At 48.4% G+C, this 20,000-nt stretch overlaps 2 protein-coding genes across 9 annotated transcripts in view; one reads left to right on the forward strand and one right to left on the reverse strand.

Annotated features, from left to right (window-relative positions):
- The window catches only part of pou2f1a (POU class 2 homeobox 1a), a 28,204-nt gene extending 13,784 nt beyond the window's left edge, over nt 1-14,420 (forward strand). For 4 of the 8 annotated variants that reach the window (XM_079614839.1, XM_079614841.1, XM_079614843.1 and 1 more), the window contains exons 6-14: nt 1-48; nt 309-470; nt 544-685; nt 2,071-2,210; nt 6,185-6,361; nt 10,267-10,345; nt 10,435-10,657; nt 11,372-11,445; nt 12,632-13,177. The exon at nt 1-48 is cut by the window's left edge and continues 44 nt beyond it. In XM_079614839.1, the coding sequence (XP_079470965.1) occupies nt 1-48; nt 309-470; nt 544-685; nt 2,071-2,210; nt 6,185-6,361; nt 10,267-10,345; nt 10,435-10,657; nt 11,372-11,445; nt 12,632-12,906 (1,320 nt within the window). In that variant the 3' untranslated portion in view covers nt 12,907-13,177. Of the gene's footprint in view, nt 49-308; nt 471-543; nt 686-2,070; nt 2,211-6,184; nt 6,362-10,266; nt 10,346-10,434; nt 10,658-11,371; nt 11,446-12,631 lie in introns of all 8 variants that reach the window. The other 4 variants (XM_079614845.1, XM_079614846.1, XM_079614840.1 and 1 more) reach the window with 3 other exon arrangements.
- A 4,490-nt stretch (nt 14,421-18,910) lies between these two features.
- The window catches only part of cd247 (CD247 molecule), a 28,288-nt gene continuing 27,198 nt past the window's right edge, over nt 18,911-20,000 (reverse strand). Inside the window, exons 7-8 of the mRNA XM_079614847.1 lie at nt 19,673-19,696; nt 18,911-19,580 (exon numbers count right to left, since the gene is read on the reverse strand). Coding sequence (XP_079470973.1) covers nt 19,509-19,580; nt 19,673-19,696 — 96 coding nt within the window. The 3' untranslated portion in view covers nt 18,911-19,508. The remainder of the gene's footprint in view (nt 19,581-19,672; nt 19,697-20,000) is intronic.

A 20,000-nucleotide genomic window follows, 5' to 3' on the forward strand; every position in this document is an offset into this window, starting at 1 on the left:
CAAGCCAGCCTCGTGCCGACCCAGACCAGCCTCACGCTCACCACACAGGTCTCACACACACACACACACACACACCACATAGGTCTGACCCACACACTCACCACAAAAAAATATATATATCTCTGCGCAAACTTAAAAAACCGCTAATCTGTGTAACCGCTGACGGTGCGCACATGCGTATTACGTGTTTAGTCTATAGATATGTGTGTTTGAATGTATATGTGTGCAGGCGTGTAGTCTCTCTTTACACACTGACCTCAACAGATTACTTGTCTGGTGATGTTTGACTGATGTTGGTGATGTTCCAGGCGGCCACACCGACGAGGAAGATCGCAGCGATGCCGTCTCCGGCGTGTCCCGGCCCGAAGCGCGTCGACGGCCCGTGTGTGGAGGAGGCCGGCGACCTCGAGGAGCTCGAGCAGTTCGCCAAGAGCTTCAAGCAGAGGCGCATCAAGCTGGGCTTCACTCAGGTGACGCTCGCACCCACACGCGCGTGCCGTGTGCCGAAGCCTGGCGCTGACGTGTCCCTCGCGTGTGTTTCAGGGCGACGTGGGCTTGGCCATGGGGAAGCTCTACGGGAACGACTTCAGCCAGACCACCATCTCCAGATTCGAGGCCTTGAACCTGAGCTTCAAGAACATGTGCAAACTCAAACCCCTGCTGGAGAAGTGGCTCAACGACGCGGGTGAGATGCTAACACTGTCCTCGCGCGGCTTCTGTGGGACACACTCGTGCCAGACATTTATATCACCGTATTTTTCAGAATCATACATTTTATTACATTTGTTGAGTACAACATGTTTTTGCTGTCCTTGTTGAATTTACACGTGTTTTACCAGCAGATGTCCTCAGCGTGCTACGTGCCGAGCGCATCTAAACAGTGCATCTAGCTAGTCTAGTGTAAGCGATCTGATCTAACAGTGAATCTAGCTGACGTCAATAGTGGAAATAAAACAACACCTAGTCAACACCTTTATTTATATATATATATACACACACACACACACACAATGCCCTTTTCACTGCAACTTCAAAGGAAGAAATACAATGTTGTCGAAACTAGCACTGGATACCTGAGGTAATTCTGTAACATGATGATCTCACCGTAATGTTTCTCATCATTTATTCCAAGGGTTCGGCCGATGGCTTTCCATATATCCAGTTTTTAGCGTAGGCTGTGTCCTTGAAAAGAGCGCTTGACTTGTCAGCGGTGGATTTCTGTTCCTCGGCGATTAACTTCTCCACAATGTCGTCTGCAGTTTTAAATGTGCAAGCGCTTTAAATCCGAGTGCATTCTGATTGGCTGTCAGTGTTTTATCGTTTGACAGCTGGAAACAAAATCGTTCTGAGTAGTTTTAGAACTATATCTTAATCGTTCTCGTCCTTGGTGCGAACGGGCCTTTAGAATGCCCTATTTTACTGTCATGAGTGAATATTGTAGAAATATTCCACACTAGTATTAATACAGGTTTGTAAGGTCCCACAAAATGATGTTTAGAAAGAGCTGCCAGCAGGAGGCGCTGTAGCGTTTCAATTTTTCACGCTTTTTTCTACCGTTTTAACCCCGGCAACGGGGAATCTTTGATTTAAAAGATGAAATGAAAATAACATTGAAACTTTTCCAAAGACCGTCAGTTCCCTTCAAAGATGCATTCATATAAAAACACCCGCGCCGCGTTTCGACTTGCAGTGCTCATGTTTATTCAACGATGTCAAAGCCTTTTTGGAAAATCTGTTTGTGGCGGGCAGTGTTGACATTGTGAACTTGTGTATGGGAAACACCGTAATATAATTTGACAGCTATCAATTATAGTTTAACTCATCCATCATCACCATCACACTCCGTAACACACAGATGTGCATCACCCGTGCAGCAGTGGAAGACCCTCACACACAGTCGCGCCGCGTTACCAGCGCTGTTAAAGCGGCATACACCGGTATTGCAGTGTATTAAAAATTAATATCATAACAAAATAAACACCGTTATTCGGTATGAACCGGTAGACCGCCCAGCACTAGGACACAGATCGAGACATTTATTGGAACACTTCTCGCGCTGTGTTTCTGCAGAGAACATGTCTGCCGACTGCGTGGTGTCGAGTGCGAGCGAGATGTCTCCGGGTCTCTGCGAGAGTCTGAACCGGCGCCGTAAGAAGCGGACCAGCATCGAGACCACCATACGCCTGGCCTTAGAGAGGAGCTTTCTGGAGGTGAGCGGGTCTCCTGACCACTAGAGGGCAGCAACACTGACCCTGACCCACACTGACCCTGACCCGCACTGACCCTGACCCGCACTGACCCTGACCCGCACTGACCCGCACTGACCCTGACCCACACTGACCCTGACCCACACTGACCCTGACCCACACTGACCCTGACCCTGACCCACACTGACCCTGACCCACACTGACCCTGACCCACACTGACCCTGACCCACACTGACCCTGACCCACACTGACCCTGACCCACACTGACCCTGACCCACACTGACCCTGACCCGCACTGACCCTGACCCGCACTGACCCTGACCCGCACTGACCCTGACCCACACTGACCCTGACCCACACTGACCCACACTGACCCACACTGACCCACACTGACCCACACTGACCCACACTGACCCTGACCCACACTGACCCTGACCCGCACTGACCCTGACCCACACTGAGCTCCTAAACCCTGACCCTGACCCACACTGACCCACACTGACCCTGACCCACACTGACCCTGACCCACACTGACCCTGACCCACCCTGACCCACACTGACCCTGACCCACACTGATCCTGACCCACACTGACCCTGACCCACACTGATCCTGACCCACACTGACCCTGACCCACACTGTTCCTGACCCACACTGACCCTGACCCGCACTGACCCTGACCCACACTGTTCCTGACCCACACTGACCCTGACCCACACTGACCCTGACCCACACTGACCCTGACCCACACTGACCCTGACCCACACTGATCCTGACCCACACTGATCCTGACCCACACTGTTCCTGACCCACACTGACCCTGACCCACACTGACCCTGACCCACACTGACCCTGACCCACACTGACCCTGACCCACACTGACCCTGACCCACACTGACCCTGATCCTGACCCACACTGACCCTGACCCACACTGACCCTGACCCACACTGACCCTGACCCACACTGACCCTGACCCACACTGACCCTGACCCACACTGACCCTGACCCACACTGACCCTGATCCTGACCCACACGGATCCTGACCCACACTGATCCTGACCCACACTGATCCTGACCCGCACTGACCCTGACCCACACTGACCCTGACCCGCACTGACCCTGACCCGCACTGACCCTGACCCACACTGACCCTGACCCACACTGATCCTGACCCACACTGACCCTGACCCACACTGACCCTGATCCTGACCCACACTGACCCTGACCCACACTGACCCTGACCCACACTGACCCTGATCCTGACCCACACGGACCCTGACCCACACTGATCCTGACCCACACTGACCCTGACCCACACTGACCCTGACCCACACTGACCCTGATCCTGACCCACACGGACCCTGACCCACACTGATCCTGACCCACACTGATCCTGACCCTGACCCACACTGACCCTGACCCACACTGACCCTGACCCACACTGACCCTGACCCACACTGACCCTGACCCACACTGATCCTGACCCGCACTGACCCTGACCCGCACTGACCCTGACCCACACTGATCCTGACCCACACTGATCCTGACCCTGACCCTGACCCACACTGACCCTGACCCACACTGACCCTGACCCACACTGACCCTGACCCACACTGACCCTGACCCACACTGACCCTGACCCGCACTGACCCTGACCCACACGGACCCTGACCCACACTGATCCTGACCCACACTGATCCTGACCCTGACCCACACTGACCCTGACCCACACTGACCCTGACCCACACTGACCCTGACCCACACTGATCCTGACCCACACTGACCCTGACCCACACTGACCCTGACCCGCACTGACCCTGACCCGCACTGACCCTGACCCGCACTGACCCTGACCCACACTGACCCTGACCCACACTGACCCTGATCCTGACCCACACTGACCCTGACCCACACTGACCCTGATCCTGACCCACACTGACCCTGACCCACACTGACCCTGATCCTGACCCACACGGACCCTGACCCACACTGATCCTGACCCACACTGACCCTGACCCACACTGACCCTGACCCACACTGACCCTGATCCTGACCCACACGGACCCTGACCCACACTGATCCTGACCCACACTGATCCTGACCCTGACCCACACTGACCCTGACCCACACTGACCCTGACCCACACTGACCCTGACCCACACTGACCCTGACCCACACTGATCCTGACCCGCACTGACCCTGACCCGCACTGACCCTGACCCGCACTGACCCTGACCCACACTGACCCTGACCCACACTGACCCTGACCCGCACTGACCCTGACCCGCACTGACCCTGACCCGCACTGACCCTGACCCACACTGATCCTGACCCACACTGATCCTGACCCACACTGACCCTGACCCGCACTGACCCTGACCCACACTGACCCTGACCCACACTGACCCTGACCCACACTGACCCTGATCCTGACCCACACTGACCCTGACCCACACTGACCCTGACCCACACTGACCCTGACCCACACTGACCCTGACCCACACTGACCCTGACCCGCACTGATCCTGACCCACACTGACCCTGACCCACACTGACCCTGACCCACACTGACCCTGACCCACACTGACCCTGACCCACACTGACCCTGACCCACACTGACCCTGACCCACACTGACCCTGACCCGCACTGACCCTGACCCACACTGACCCTGACCCACACTGACCCTGACCCACACTGACCCTGACCCACACTGACGCTGACCCACACTGATCCTGACCCACACTGACCCTGACCCACACTGAGCTCCTAAACCCTGACCCTGACCCACACTGACCCTGACCCACACTGATCCTGACCCACACTGATCCTGACCCACACTGACCCTGACCCACACTGACCCTGACCCACACTGACCCTGACCCACACTGACCCTGACCCACACTGACCCTGACCCGCACTGACCCTGACCCGCACTGACCCTGACCCACACTGATCCTGACCCACACTGACCCTGACCCACACTGACCCTGACCCACACTGACCCTGACCCACACTGACCCTGACCCACACTGATCCTGACCCACACTGATCCTGACCCACACTGACCCTGACCCACACTGACCCTGACCCACACTGACCCTGACCCACACTGACCCTGACCCACACTGACCCTGACCCACACTGACCCTGACCCACACTGAGCTCCTAAACCCTGACCCTGACCCACACTGTTCCTGACCCACACTGACCCTGACCCACACTGACCCTGACCCACACTGACCCTGACCCACACTGACCCTGACCCACACTGAGCTCCTAAACCCTGACCCTGACCCACACTGTTCCTGACCCACACTGACCCTGACCCACACTGACCCTGACCCGCACTGACCCTGACCCACACTGAGCTCCTAAACCCTGACCCTGAACCCTCTCGCATTTATGAAGGATTTCCATAAAATCACACTTAAAACTAATCAAACCAAATGCCTGCAGATGGCATCAGTTGCTAAGGTAGGATTGGTCATTTATGCTTTTTAGGCGGGGCTTAGTGAAGTCATGTGAATGTACTGAATTTTTTTCATTTAATTTTCCTTTATTTATATACTTATTCCAGTTAAACCTAAAATCAACAAAAATAAAAATTTTATGCTGCATGTGGTTTTCGCCCAAAGACAGCCATAAATATTAGTATTGTAATTTTACCGTAAAACTGTGAAATAATGCAATAGTAAAATTTCTTATTGTTTAATAGTTTTACTTAATAATATCATCATCATAATAATCCTAATAAAAGTAGTAATAATTATGAGTACGTTTTTTTTTTTTTTTTTTACTGTGAAATAATACTATAGTAACATTTCTTATTTTGTTTAATAGTTTTATCTTTTAGCTTATATTCGTTTAGTGACGGAAGCATGGACAATTTTAATGGATAAAATATTTAGCAGATTATGCCAAGCAGCAGAAGTGTTGCAGTCGTGATTGTGATGTAGCGGTGTGTTTGTGGTCTGCAGCAGAGTCAGAAGCCGTCGTCTGAGGAGGTCACACTGATCGCAGATCAGCTCAACATGGAGAAGGAGGTGGTGCGAGTCTGGTTCTGTAACCGCAGACAGAAGGAGAAGAGGATCAATCCTCCCAGCAGCTCCCAGTCACCATCAGCCATCAAAGCCATCTACAGCAGCGCCAACACTGTGAGTCACGATCCAGAGTCACTTCACATCATAGTCACACACTGTATAAACCAGAGTCACTTCACAGCTCACGGTCACACACACACACACACACACACCGTATGAACCAGAGTCACTTCACAGCTCAATCACACACCGTATGAGCCAGAGTCACTTCACATCATACAGTCACACACACACACACACACACACCGTATGAGCCAGTCACTTCACATCCCACAGTCACACACTGTATGAACCAGAGTCACTTCACATCATACAGTCACACACACACACACACACCGTATGAACCAGAGTCACTTCACATTATACAGTCACACACTGTATGAACCAGAGTCACTTCACATCATACAGTCACACACACACACACACACACACACCGTATGAACCAGAGTCACTTCACATTATACAGTCACACACTGTATGAACCAGAGTCACTTCACATCATACAGTCACACACACACACACACACACACACCGTATGAACCAGAGTCACTTCACATTATACAGTCACACACCGTATGAACCAGAGTCACTTCACATCATACAGTCACACACACACACACACACACCGTATGAACCAGAGTCACTTCACATCCCACAGTCACACACTGTATGAACCAGAGTCACTTCACATCATACAGTCACACACACACACACACACACCGTATGAACCAGAGTCACTTCACATTATACAGTCACACACACACACACACACACACACACACACCGTATGAACCAGAGTCACTTCACATTATACAGTCACACACACACACACACACACCGTATGAACCAGAGTCACTTCACAGCTCAATCACACACCGTATGAGCCAGAGTCACTTCACATCATACAGTCACACACACACACACACACACACACACACACCGTATGAACCAGAGTCACTTCACAGCTCAATCATACACCGTATGAGCCAGAGTCACTTCACAACATACAGTCACACACACACACACACCGTATGAGCCAGAGTCACTTCACATCCCACAGTCACACACTGTATGAACCAGAGTCACTTCACATCATACAGTCACACACACACACACACACACACCGTATGAACCAGAGTCACTTCACATTATACAGTCACACACACACACACACACCGTATGAACCAGAGTCACTTCACACCCCACAATCACACACCGTATGAACCAGAGTCACTTCACATCTCAGTCACACACCCTATGAACCAGAGTCACTTCACATCTGTCACACACCCTATGAACCAGAGTCACTTTACATCCCACAGTCGTACACCTTATAAACCAGAGTCACTTCACATCTTAGTCACACACACCGTATGAACCAAAGTCACTTCATATCCCACAGTCACACATCATATGAACAAGAGTCACTTCACATCACACAGTCACACACTGTATGAACCAGTCACTTCACATCTCAGTCACACACCGTATGAACCAGAGTCACTTCATCTCAGTCACACACCGTATGAACCAGTCACTTCACATCTCAGTCACACACCGTATGAACCAGAGTCACTTCACATCTCAGTCACACACCGTATGAACCAGAGTCACTTCACATCTCAGTCACACACCGTATGAACCAGAGTCACTTCACATCTCAGTCACACACCCTCTGAACCAGAGTCACTTCACATCTCAGTCACACACCGTATGAACCAGAGTCACTTCACATCTCAGTCACACACCGTATGAACCAGAGTCACTTCACATCTCAGTCACACACCGTATGAACCAGAGTCACTTCACATCTCAGTCACACACCGTATGAACCAGAGTCACTTCACATCTGTCACACACCGTATGAACCAGAGTCACTTCACATCTCAGTCACACACCGTATGAACCAGAGTCACTTCACATCTCAGTCACACACCGTATGAACCAGAGTCACTTCACATCTCAGTCACACACCCTCTGAACCAGAGTCACTTCACATCTCAGTCACACACCCTCTGAACCAGAGTCACTTCACATCATACAGTCACACACACACACCGTATGAACCAGAGTCACTTCACATTATACAGTCACACACACACGCCGTATGAACCAGAGTCACTTCACATTATACAGTCACACACACACACCCTCTGAACCAGAGTCACTTCACATCTCAGTCACACACCGTATGAACCAGAGTCACTTCACATCTCAGTCACACACCGTATGAACCAGAGTCACTTCACATCTCAGTCACACACCCTCTGAACCAGAGTCACTTCACATCAGTCACACACCATATGAACCAGAGTCACTTCACATCTCAGTCACACACCCTCTGAACCAGTCACTTCACATCTCAGTCACACACCCTCTGAACCAGAGTCACTTCACATCTCAGTCACACACCCTCTGAACCAGAGTCACTTCACATCTCAGTCACACACCCTCTGAACCAGAGTCACTTCACATCTCAGTCACACACCCTCTGAACCAGAGTCACTTCACATCTCAGTCACACACCCTCTGAACCAGAGTCACTTCACATCTCAGTCACACACCCTCTGAACCAGAGTCACTTCACATTTCAGTCACACACCGTATGAACCAGAGTCACTTCACATCTCAGTCACACACCGTATGAACCAGAGTCACTTCACATCTCAGTCACACACCCTCTGAACCAGAGTCACTTCACATCTCAGTCACACACCCTCTGAACCAGAGTCACTTCACATCTCAGTCACACACCCTCTGAACCAGAGTCACTTCACATCTCAGTCACACACCCTCTGAACCAGAGTCACTTCACATCTCAGTCACACACCCTCTGAACCAGAGTCACTTCACATCTCAGTCACACACCCTCTGAACCAGAGTCACTTCACATCTCAGTCACACACCCTCTGAACCAGAGTCACTTCACATCTCAGTCACACACCCTCTGAACCAGAGTCACTTCACATCTCAGTCACACACCGTATGAACCAGAGTCACTTCACATCTCAGTCACACACCGTATGAACCAAAGTCACTTCACATCTCAGTCACACACCGTATGAACCAGATGGCGCTTTTCCACTGCACGGTACGGCACGGCTCGCTTCGGCTCGTTTGAAATGGTACCACCTCTGTTGAGGTTCCAAGCGTACCGTACCGATACTAAATGTGACGTGAAAACACTGCAGATAACTGATTGGTCAGACAGAATCGTCACTTCAGCGTCATTGTATTTGCGATACGAGACACGACTAAACCCGCTAGATTTAAATAGCCATACAACAGGCAACGCGGTAGCACCTGTTTTTAGAGTATTTACTTGACAAAAGAAGTTTTAAAAAATCAAACAAGAAATGGCTGAATCGTGGTCAGTGGACGAGGTGCAGACGTTCCTCTCGTTGGTTGCCGAGGAGCGGATCCGGCGAGAGCTGGATGGGGCAATACGGAATGAAAAAGTGTTCCAAGAAGTAGCACAGCTCTTAGCCGCACACGGTTACCACCGGACCTACAAACAGTGTAGGGAAGGGACAAATTAAAAAACTAAAAAGTGACTAGCAAACCAGTAGAGGCGGCAACTATTAACGATCAGTCCCACCCACTTTGAAGCGATACTAACTGCAGTTAGCTAAAGCCTAACCCTAACCCTAACCCTGCAACCGAGCTAAAGCGAACCGAACCGTGCCGTACCGAGTCGAGTCGTACCACGCAGTGGAAAAGCGAAGCAAGCCGAACCGTTCCGCGCCGAGTCGAACCGTACCGAGCTGAACCGAGCCGTACCATGCAGTGGAAAAGTGCCAAGAGTCACTTCACATCTCAGTCACACACCATATGAACCAGAGTCACTTCACATCTCAGTCACACACCATATGAACCAGAGTCACTTCACATCCTTAAACCGTAGCTGCAGACAAGTGAAGTGAGTGATCGATTATTGATGAGTGATTGCTTGTTTCCAGGTGTCCAGCACGAACACGCTAACAGTGAATTCTGTTGTTCCACTGAACGCCAGCAACATCTCAAACTTCACACTTAGTGGTACGTTTATCCTCCTTTCACAGTTTCACGTGGCTCTATATTCCTCATGTGAGCTCATGAATGATGTTTAATGTGTGTGTGTGCTGTAGGTGGTTCTCTGGCTCAGGTGACGTCACACACACCGTCGGTCATCTCCATGGCGCCCGCCATCGCTACGCCCGTGACGTCGTCGTCACTGAGCCCGTCCGTTACCAGTGTGAAACAGGAGGCAGTTTCCACGGCAACCACGGTCACGCAGGGGGCGGGGCAGTTCCTGTTGACGGGCACAGGATTTAACCCAACGTTCATAACGCCCTCGCAGCTGACGCAAGGGTGAGTGTGTGTGTGTGTGTGTGTGTGTGTGTGTGTTTGGAAAACATCCAAAACACATTTAGGTGTTTATTTTAGTGCACTTTATCTATTTGCATATGTAGATTTACATCTCAAGGCAGTGAGTTTGAGTCATAAATCTCCACTTATGCAGCTTTACACACCAAACTTTACAGTTCTATTCATATCTATATTCTGAAGGGTTGTTCATATATCATCCGCCTGATTTATACAATATTTAACTCTTAAAAGCATGGTAAAAGTGTATTTGTTTTCAGTCTGTTGACAGGATTTTCTGATTTATGGAGTAAAAAAAGAGAACATCCAAAGCATTTAACTCTGATATGTTAACAAAATCAAACAAGGGTTTTGAATCTGGCTTTATCAAGTGTTCAGAATCTGTTCTGTAACTATGCAAATTAGTGCTTATTTAATTAGATTGTGCCTGCATATTTAAACATAACAGTTCAGAAAACCTGTAATACAAAAAAATGTTCTTAATATACTGTGATTATTTGAGGGAAGATCACCTGTTGTGTTGTGTTCTCAAACTCTCATGAGTGGAGTGTTATATTGGTTATACTTCCATGTTGGTCACATGACGCTGAAAGCTCCGCCCCCAGTGAAATCTCATTGGTGGGGCTCTGGCGTCTGACCTGTACAGTTATGTGGCGACTTCACCGTGTTTATCATGTGATGTCTGCTTGTGTTGTGCAGTGGGACGCTGTTGAGTTTTTCTCCTGCTCTGGGAAACACGCTGATGAACAACAACACACTGGCCACCATCCAGGGTATGACCTCTGACCTCTGTGTCTACTTTTACTCACTGTATAGCAAATCTCAAGCGCTCGATTATTTACAGTCAAACCAAAATTCATTCAGACACCTTCAACATTTCTCACATTATCACAGTTTATTCGCTATAGTTTAGAAAATGATAATAAAGAACAAGAGTTATGAACTCAGTTGATATCTGACAGGTTTTGTCCGTCCTTCTGTTAGACTGTCGCACACACACACACACACACACACACACACACACACACACTTCTGTTAGACTGTCGCACACACACACACACACACACACACACACACTTCTGTTAGACTGTCTCACACACACACACACACTCACACACACACACACACACACACTTCTGTTAGACTGTCTCACACACACACACACTCACACACACACACTTCTGTTAGACTGTCGCACACACTCACACACACACACACACACTTCTGTTAGACTGTCTCACACACACACTCACACACACACACTTCTGTTAGACTGTCGCACACACACACACACACTTCTGTTAGACTGTCGCACACACACACACACACTTCTGTTAGACTGTCTCACACACACACACACACACACACACACACATTAATTATGTTGAATATCTGTCAGCTGTTAAATTTAACTACACAATTAGATAATACCAGTTTAGCTCAACCAGTGACCAAATACATAAAAAGGTGTAAAATGGTCACATTAACAATTAAAGAAAAAACACTTCAGCAAAACATCGTCAGGTCAAAGTGTCTGAATTATATTTGGTCCCAAATATTTATACATTTTTACTAATAGTCACTGTATGAATCATTTTTGGACTATAAATGAACTATAGTGTCCTGCACTCACTAGTAAAAAAATATCAAAAATTATATCTGGTCTCTGAATAATTTTTGGTTTGACTGTATATTGTCTCAAAATGTAATTCTATTATCGTCCAGCTCTAATCTGACTAATGCAAGTATAAGGCATAAAGATAAACATTAACATCATGATTGTGTTGTGAAAGAAGCGCTATATAAATTAACTTAACCGTAACTTCTGTCGGGTGCAATTCTTAACCTCACCACTAGATGCTGCTAAAATGTACACTCTGCACCTTTAAGATAATATGAACATTAACATCATGATTGTGTTGTGAAAGAAGCACTATATAAATGAACGTGTGTGTTCAGCAGCTCTTGCGTCGGGCGGCGCTTTTCCTCTGACGTCCTTCGACGGAAACACTGGCCTCCTATTCGCCAACACCAGCACAGGAAGCCCCGCCCCCGGCATGATGACCACGCCCTTCTTCCTCAACCCCTCCAGCTTCTCTCTGCTGCCAGCCAATCTCCTGTCAGGGGGCGGGGCAGGAGGCGGAGCTCTCAACCTGCATGTGACCAGTGACGTGCAGCAGAGTCCCGTTGCCATGACGACGAAGAGCGTGGCCTTGGCCTCGAAGGCCCAGTGAGCGCGAGCGAGCGCGATTAACCCTGTTGCTATTACCAAAAACACTTCTGACCGTGCCGTGAGCGCAGGACTGACCAGCGCCCGTCGGGTCGGCTGCATGATGCCACGCGCTCGGGATGAACTTTATTTTTGCATTATTTCCTGAACTAACGTCTAAATTAACCAAAAATGTGAGATTTTTCATGACGGCAGATTCTTCTCGAGAAGATTTTTCATGACGGCAGATTCTTCTCGAGAGATTATTTCACATAACAGAGTTTATATTGACTTTCTACGAGGGTTTCTGTTGTTTTTATTTGCGGCTCTGTGAAACGGGCCGATTGTAGATGATTTATAACCAAAAGCATTTCAGATGTTTTATGTTGCGATGACTTTTAAACTAGTACTCTAACTCGACATCACTTTATAAATACGGTTAGAAGGCTTTAACTAGTAATACTCGCCACAGGGAGCGTCTCCTGTGAGAAATGCAATCCGTCACACGTTTGTCTGAACACTGACTCTGTGTCGTGGCAGAGGCGAGTTCATCAATCTCTTAAATCTGTGATTCCACCTCATGCATGTCCTGTCTTAGCGAATACTGGACGTGGAACGTTTATCTCCCTGGGTTCTGGTGTTCAGGAACCTCTGGATCGCTCGGTTGACCAGCAGCTTCACGAACACTGCAGCGTCTCGCACTGACTTACCTCACCAATCTCACTGGACCTGCTTGGAGATTCTGTGGAAGCTTGTTTCTGCCATAGAATAAAAAAGTAATAGCGACTTTCCAAGTTGGAGTTCCGGGAAACCAAGTTGGAGTTCCGGGAAACGTTCCGAGAAACCAATGTTGGAGTTCCGGGAAACCAAGTTGGAGTTTTGGGAAACCAATGTTGGAGTTCCGGGAAACGTTCCGAGAAACCAATGTTGGAGTTCCGGGAAACGTTCCGAGAAACCAATGTTGGAGTTCCGGGAAACGTTCCGAGAAACCAATGTTGGAGTTCCGGGAAACCAATGTTGGAGTTCCGGGAAACCAAGTTGGAGTTCCGGGAAACTAATGTTGGAGTTCCGGGAAACCAATGTTGGAGTTCCGGGAAACCAAGTTGGAGTTCCGGGAAACCAAGGTGGAGTTCCGGGAAACTAATGTTGGAGTTCCGGGAAACCAATGTTGGAGTTCCGGGAAACCAAGGTGGAGTTCCGGGAAACTAATGTTGGAGTTCCGGGAAACCAATGTTGGAGTTCCGGGAAACCAATGTTGGAGTTCCGGGAAACCAATGTTGGAGTTCCGGGAAACCAAGGTGGAGTTCCGGGAAACTAATGTTGGAGTTCCGGGAAACTAATGTTGGAGTTCCGGGAAACCAAGTTGGAGTTCCGGGAAACCAAGGTGGAGTTCCGGGAAACTAATGTTGGAGTTCCGGGAAACTAATGTTGGAGTTCTGGGAAACTAATGTTGGAGTTCCGGGAAACCAAGTCATACTTCTGTGAATTAGCTTTTTAATTTTTTATTCCGTTAAACAAGCTTCCATAAGATTCACCCTTAAACGTTGTTGGAGTGTGTTTCTGTCAGTCAGTTCGTCTCACACACACACACACACCGAAACGGATGCAAACAGAATCACAAAAGAAGCTGCAACCAAAGTTAGTCTCTGTGTCAGAGTTTATTCTCCAGCGCCATCAGAGGTCGGAGACGTGAGGTCAGAGACGTGAGGTCAGAGGTCAGAGACGTGAGGTCAGAGGTCAGAGACGTGAGGTCAGGGGTCAGAGACGTGAGGTCAGGGGTCAGAGACGTGAGGTCAGGGGTCAGAGACGTGAGGTCAGGGGTCAGAGACGTGAGGTCAGGGGTCAGAGACGTGAGGTCAGAGACGTGAGGTCAGAGACGTGAGGTCAGAGACGTGAGGTCAGAGACGTGAGGTCAGAGACGTGAGGTCAGTGGTCAGAGACGTGAGGTCAGAGACGTGAGGTCAGAGACGTGAGGTCAGGGGTCAGAGACGTGGGGTCAGGGGTCAGAGACGTGAGGTCAGGGGTCAGCGTGTGTGTTTGTATAAATACCTCCAGCACTGATCTTCAGTCGAACATTACTACTGTGTACAGTCTTTACACTCGTTTTTACTGTGTTCGTTTCTTCATGAACACGTTCTGCTTCATCGCCGGCTCGTTGTGTTTCTGGGGGAAAGTGTCTCCGCATGAGCCGAGTCTCCGCATGAGCCGTCCGAGGCTTCAGCAGCATTAGTTTATTTATACACATGAAACTGTTGGAACGGAAGGTGGCGACGTTGATCTATTCATATCGTTCATTTCCACTCTGCTTCTGTCTCGCCCTGTAGAGTTTAATATATGAATATCTCAGTGCTCTTTAGTCTCATCTTTAGTTTCATCTTTAGCGTCTTTATTGTTTTCTGCAGGAATGAAAACGCAGATGAAAGCCAAAGATTCATCCGCTCCTCCGTTTCTTCTCAATCATCCTCGTCATCTTTACTCGAACACCCACAACATATACCAGGATTATAAATATATATATATATAAATATGTAAAAAAAAAGTTTTGTATTTTGTGGTTCCCAAAGCAAAAGTCCTCTTGAGGATGAAAACCAAAGATTATTCACTTTCTCTCTGCCTTTCCCTTCATTTTTTTAAATGTATAATTCATTGGAAATTATAGTCACATTCTAGTCTGAATGCTCCAGTCACCAGGTTATTGATTTTATGGTGGAATATGAATAATAATGTTCTCACTGCATGAGATGAAACAGCGTCTCAGAGTTTCCTGTCGTTCTCATTGTGATTCAGGCGATGTTGAGTTTCTCTGAAGAATGTGTTCTATATCATACAGAAGGGCTACACACACACACACACACACACACTTCTGTTGTTCCCCGCAGGTTGTTGCTGTTTCGCAGGTTTATCGTTCACATGAACTCGTGTGTGTATTTTTCTTTGCCGTTGATGAGTTTGTCATGTTGCTGTTGCTGTAGATTTCATTAAATGTTTTTCTCAGACTGTTTTCCTGTAAGATCTGTTCTTATGAGTCAAATGATAATTTACTGACAATTGCAATGAAAAAATCATTTTATTAACAAGCTGATGACAATTACAGAGACAAAAAGTAGCAACGAAATAAAATCCAGTGAAATTCTCAGTTTTAAAAGAGTAAATGCATTATGTTATTAAAAGCGCCACGATAAAGATCATATTTCATATCATAAACACTCATATTTCACCACAGAATCACGAGCAAATACGTCTGTGTTCAGGACCATGCTCAATATTTAAAAATAAAGGTTATTTTAACAGTAATGATGGTTCCAAGAAGAACCTTTAACATCCATCAATCTGTCCATTCCACAAAAGGTTCTTTAGATTATGCAAATCTTTACATGCTTAATAAAATGTTTTTTAAATGGTTCTTTTTCCAGAAAATCTGAAAATAGTTTTTTGGCATCACTGAATAGAAAAAACATTTGTAGCTCTATATTTAAGAGTGTACAATATTACACTGAGACTGTCCAGAATTAATCATTAGTTGAGTCACATGATGTTTAAACGTTTGTTCAATCAGGTTTACTGTCAAAGGCTTTATATGGATTTCTTTGGTAACACTTTAAGGATTCGTTTGTCAATATTAGTTAATGCATTAACTAACAATCAAAAACACATTTTTAAAGCATTTATTAACCTTTGTTAATGTCAGTATCATACAACGGATCATTGGTCTATTAAATAATATTAACAAATGCAACCTTTGATTAATGTATCAGTAAATGCTGAGATTATCATTGACTAAATTAATAAATGGTGTGTTAATGAAAGCATTGTTCATTGTTAGTTGATGTTAACTAATGTGATACCGACTCTTCTGACTTTAACGCTACTGGACATGTACGACATGCAAACTTTGAGCTCACTATGAAAGTCTATCATTCATGAAGTGGAGAAACGATTACTATAAAAACTAAATAATCACATGACTGGGACCTTTAGGAAGGAAAGAAGGGCTGGAACCGGATCGAAGTGGACTGAGGAATAAACTCAGGCATGGACTCAGGAATAAACTCAGGCATGGACTCAGGAATAAACTGTGGAATGGACTCAGGAATAAACTCAGGCATGGACTCAGGAATAAACTGTGGAATGGACTCAGGAATAAACTGTGGAATGGACTCAGGCATGGATTCAGGAATAAGTTGAGGAATGGACTGTGGAGTGGACTCAGAAATGGATTCAGGAGTGGGATCGGAGTGGACTCAGGAATGGCCTAAGGAATGGGATCAGAGTGGACTCAGGAATGGACTACGGAGTGGACTCATGAATGGACTACGGAGTGGACTCAGGAATGGGATCGGAGTGGACTCAGGAATGGACTCAGGAGCGGACTCAGGAATGGGATCGGAGTGGACTCAGGAAGGGATTCAGGAGTGGACTCAGGAAGGGACTCAGGAATGGACTCAGGAATGGACTCAGGAAGGGACTCAGGAGTGATCTCAGGAAGGGACTCAGGAATGGGATCGGAGTGGACTCAGGAATGGACTCAGGAGTGAACTCAGGAATGGACTCAGAAATGGACTCAGGAAGGGACTCAGGAAGGGACTCAGGAAGGGACTCAGGAAGGGACTCAGGAGTGAACTCAGGAATGGACTCAGGAATGGACTCAGGAAGGGACTCAGGAAGGGACTCAGGAGTGGACTAAGGAGTGGACTAAGGAATGGACTCAGGACTGAGGAGTGGACTCAGGAATGGACTCAGGAATGGACTCAGGAAGGGACTCAGGAGTGATCTCAGGAAGGGACTCAGGAATGGGATCGGAGTGGACTCAGGAATGGACTCAGGAGTGAACTCAGGAATGGACTCAGAAATGGACTCAGGAAGGGACTCAGGAGTGAACTCAGGAATGGACTCAGGAATGGACTCAGGAAGGGACTCAGGAAGGGACTCAGGAGTGGACTCAGGAGTGGACTAAGGAATGGACTCAGGACTGAGGAGTGGACTCAGGAAGGTATTCAGGAGTGGACTCAGGAAGGGACTCAGGAATGGACTCAGGAAGGGACTCAGGAGTGATCTCAGGAAGGGACTCAGGAATGGGATCGGAGTGGACTCAGGAATGGACTCAGGAGTGAACTCAGGAATGGACTCAGGAATGGACTCAGGAAGGGACTCAGGAAGGGACTCAGGAGTGAACTCAGGAATGGACTCAGGAGTGAACTCAGGAATGGACTCAGGAATGGACTCAGGAAGGGACTCAGGAAGGGACTCAGGAGTGGACTAAGGAGTGGACTAAGGAATGGACTCAGGACTCAGGAGTGGACTCAGGAATGGACTCAGGAAGGGACTCAGGAGTGGACTCAGGAAGGGACTCAGGAGTGGACTAAGGAGTGGACTAAGGAATGGACTCAGGACTCAGGAGTGGACTCAGGAATGGACTCAGGAAGGGACTCAGGAGTGGACTCAGGAAGGGACTCAGGAGTGGACTCAGGAATGGACTCAGGAATGAGATAGGAGTGGACTCAGGAATGGACTCAGGAGTGGACTCAGGAATGGACTCAGGAATGGACTCAGGAATGGGATCGGAGTGGACTCAGGAATGGACTCAGGAGTGGACTCGGGAATGGACTCAGGAATGGACTCAGGGATGGACTCAGGAGTGAACTCAGGAATGGACTCAGGAATGGACTCAGGAAGGGACTCAGGAGTGAACTCAGGAATGGACTCAGGAATGGACTCAGGAAGGGACTCAGGAGTGGACTAAGGAGTGGACTAAGGAATGGACTCAGGAGTGGACTCAGGAAGGGACTCAGGAGTGGACTCAGGAATGGACTCAGGAAGGGACTCAGGAAGGGACTCAGGAGTGGACTAAGGAGTGGACTAAGGAATGGACTCAGGAGTGGACTCAGGAATGGACTCAGGAAGGGACTCAGGAGTGGACTCAGGAAGGGACTCAGGAGTGGACTGAGGAATGGACTCAGGAATGGGATCGGAGTGGACTCAGGAATGGACTCAGGAGTGGACTCAGGAGTGGACTCGGGAATGGGATCGGAGTGGACTCAGGAATGGACTCAGGAATGGACTCAGGAGTGGGCTCAGGAAGGGACTCAGGAAGGGACTCAGGAATGGACTCAGGAGTGAACTCAGGAAGGGACTCAGGAAGGGACTCAGGAAGGGACTCAGGAGTGATCTCAGGAAGGGACTCAGGAGTGGACTCAGGAGTGGACTCAGGAAGGGACTCAGGAAGGGACTCAGGAGTGATCTCAGGAAGGGACTCAGGAGTGAACTCAGGAAGGGACTCAGGAGTGGACTCAGGAGTGGACTCAGGAAGGGACTCAGGAGTGAACTCAGGAAGGGACTCAGGAAGGGACTCAGGAGTGATCTCAGGAGTGGACTCAGGAAGGGACTCAGGAAGGGACTCAGGAGTGAACTCAGGAAGGGACTCAGGAGTGGACTCAGGAGTGAACTCAGGAAGGGACTCAGGAAGGGACTCAGGAGTGATCTCAGGAGTGGACTCAGGAAGGGACTCAGGAATGGACTCAGGAGTGATCTCAGGAAGGGACTCAGGAAGGGACTCAGGAATGGACTCAGGAATGGACTCAGGAGTGGACTCAGGAATGGACTGTGGCCTGACGAGGGTGTGACGAGCTTCTAACGAGGCGGTGGGTTAATCGGCTGCATGTGCAGAGAGTCATACGTGTCTTTAGTCACAGAACTCAGACCCTGAAACAAACACACACTCAGTCAGAAAACACACTTCTGAACAGATCAAACCATATCATGCACTTTATTCTGAGATCGGAAACACTTCTGACCTGATAAACCTGTTCCCGACGGCGCTGTGGACGACAACCAACACAACACACAATCAGTCTCTTCTCAAATCTCACTGACCAACACAACACACAATCAGTCTCTTCTCAAATCTCACTGACCAACACAACACACAATCAGTCTCTTCTCAAATCTCACTGATCAACACAACACACAATCAGTCTCTTCTCAAATCACACTGACCAACACAACACACAATCACTCTTCTCAAATCACACTGACCAACACAACACACAATCACTCTTCTCAAATCACACTGACCAACACAACACACAATCACTCTTCTCAAATCTCACTGACCAACACAAC

Source organism: Phoxinus phoxinus (assembly GCF_949152265.1).
Source record: "Phoxinus phoxinus genome assembly, chromosome: 6".
NCBI lineage: Eukaryota > Metazoa > Chordata > Actinopteri > Cypriniformes > Leuciscidae > Phoxinus > Phoxinus phoxinus.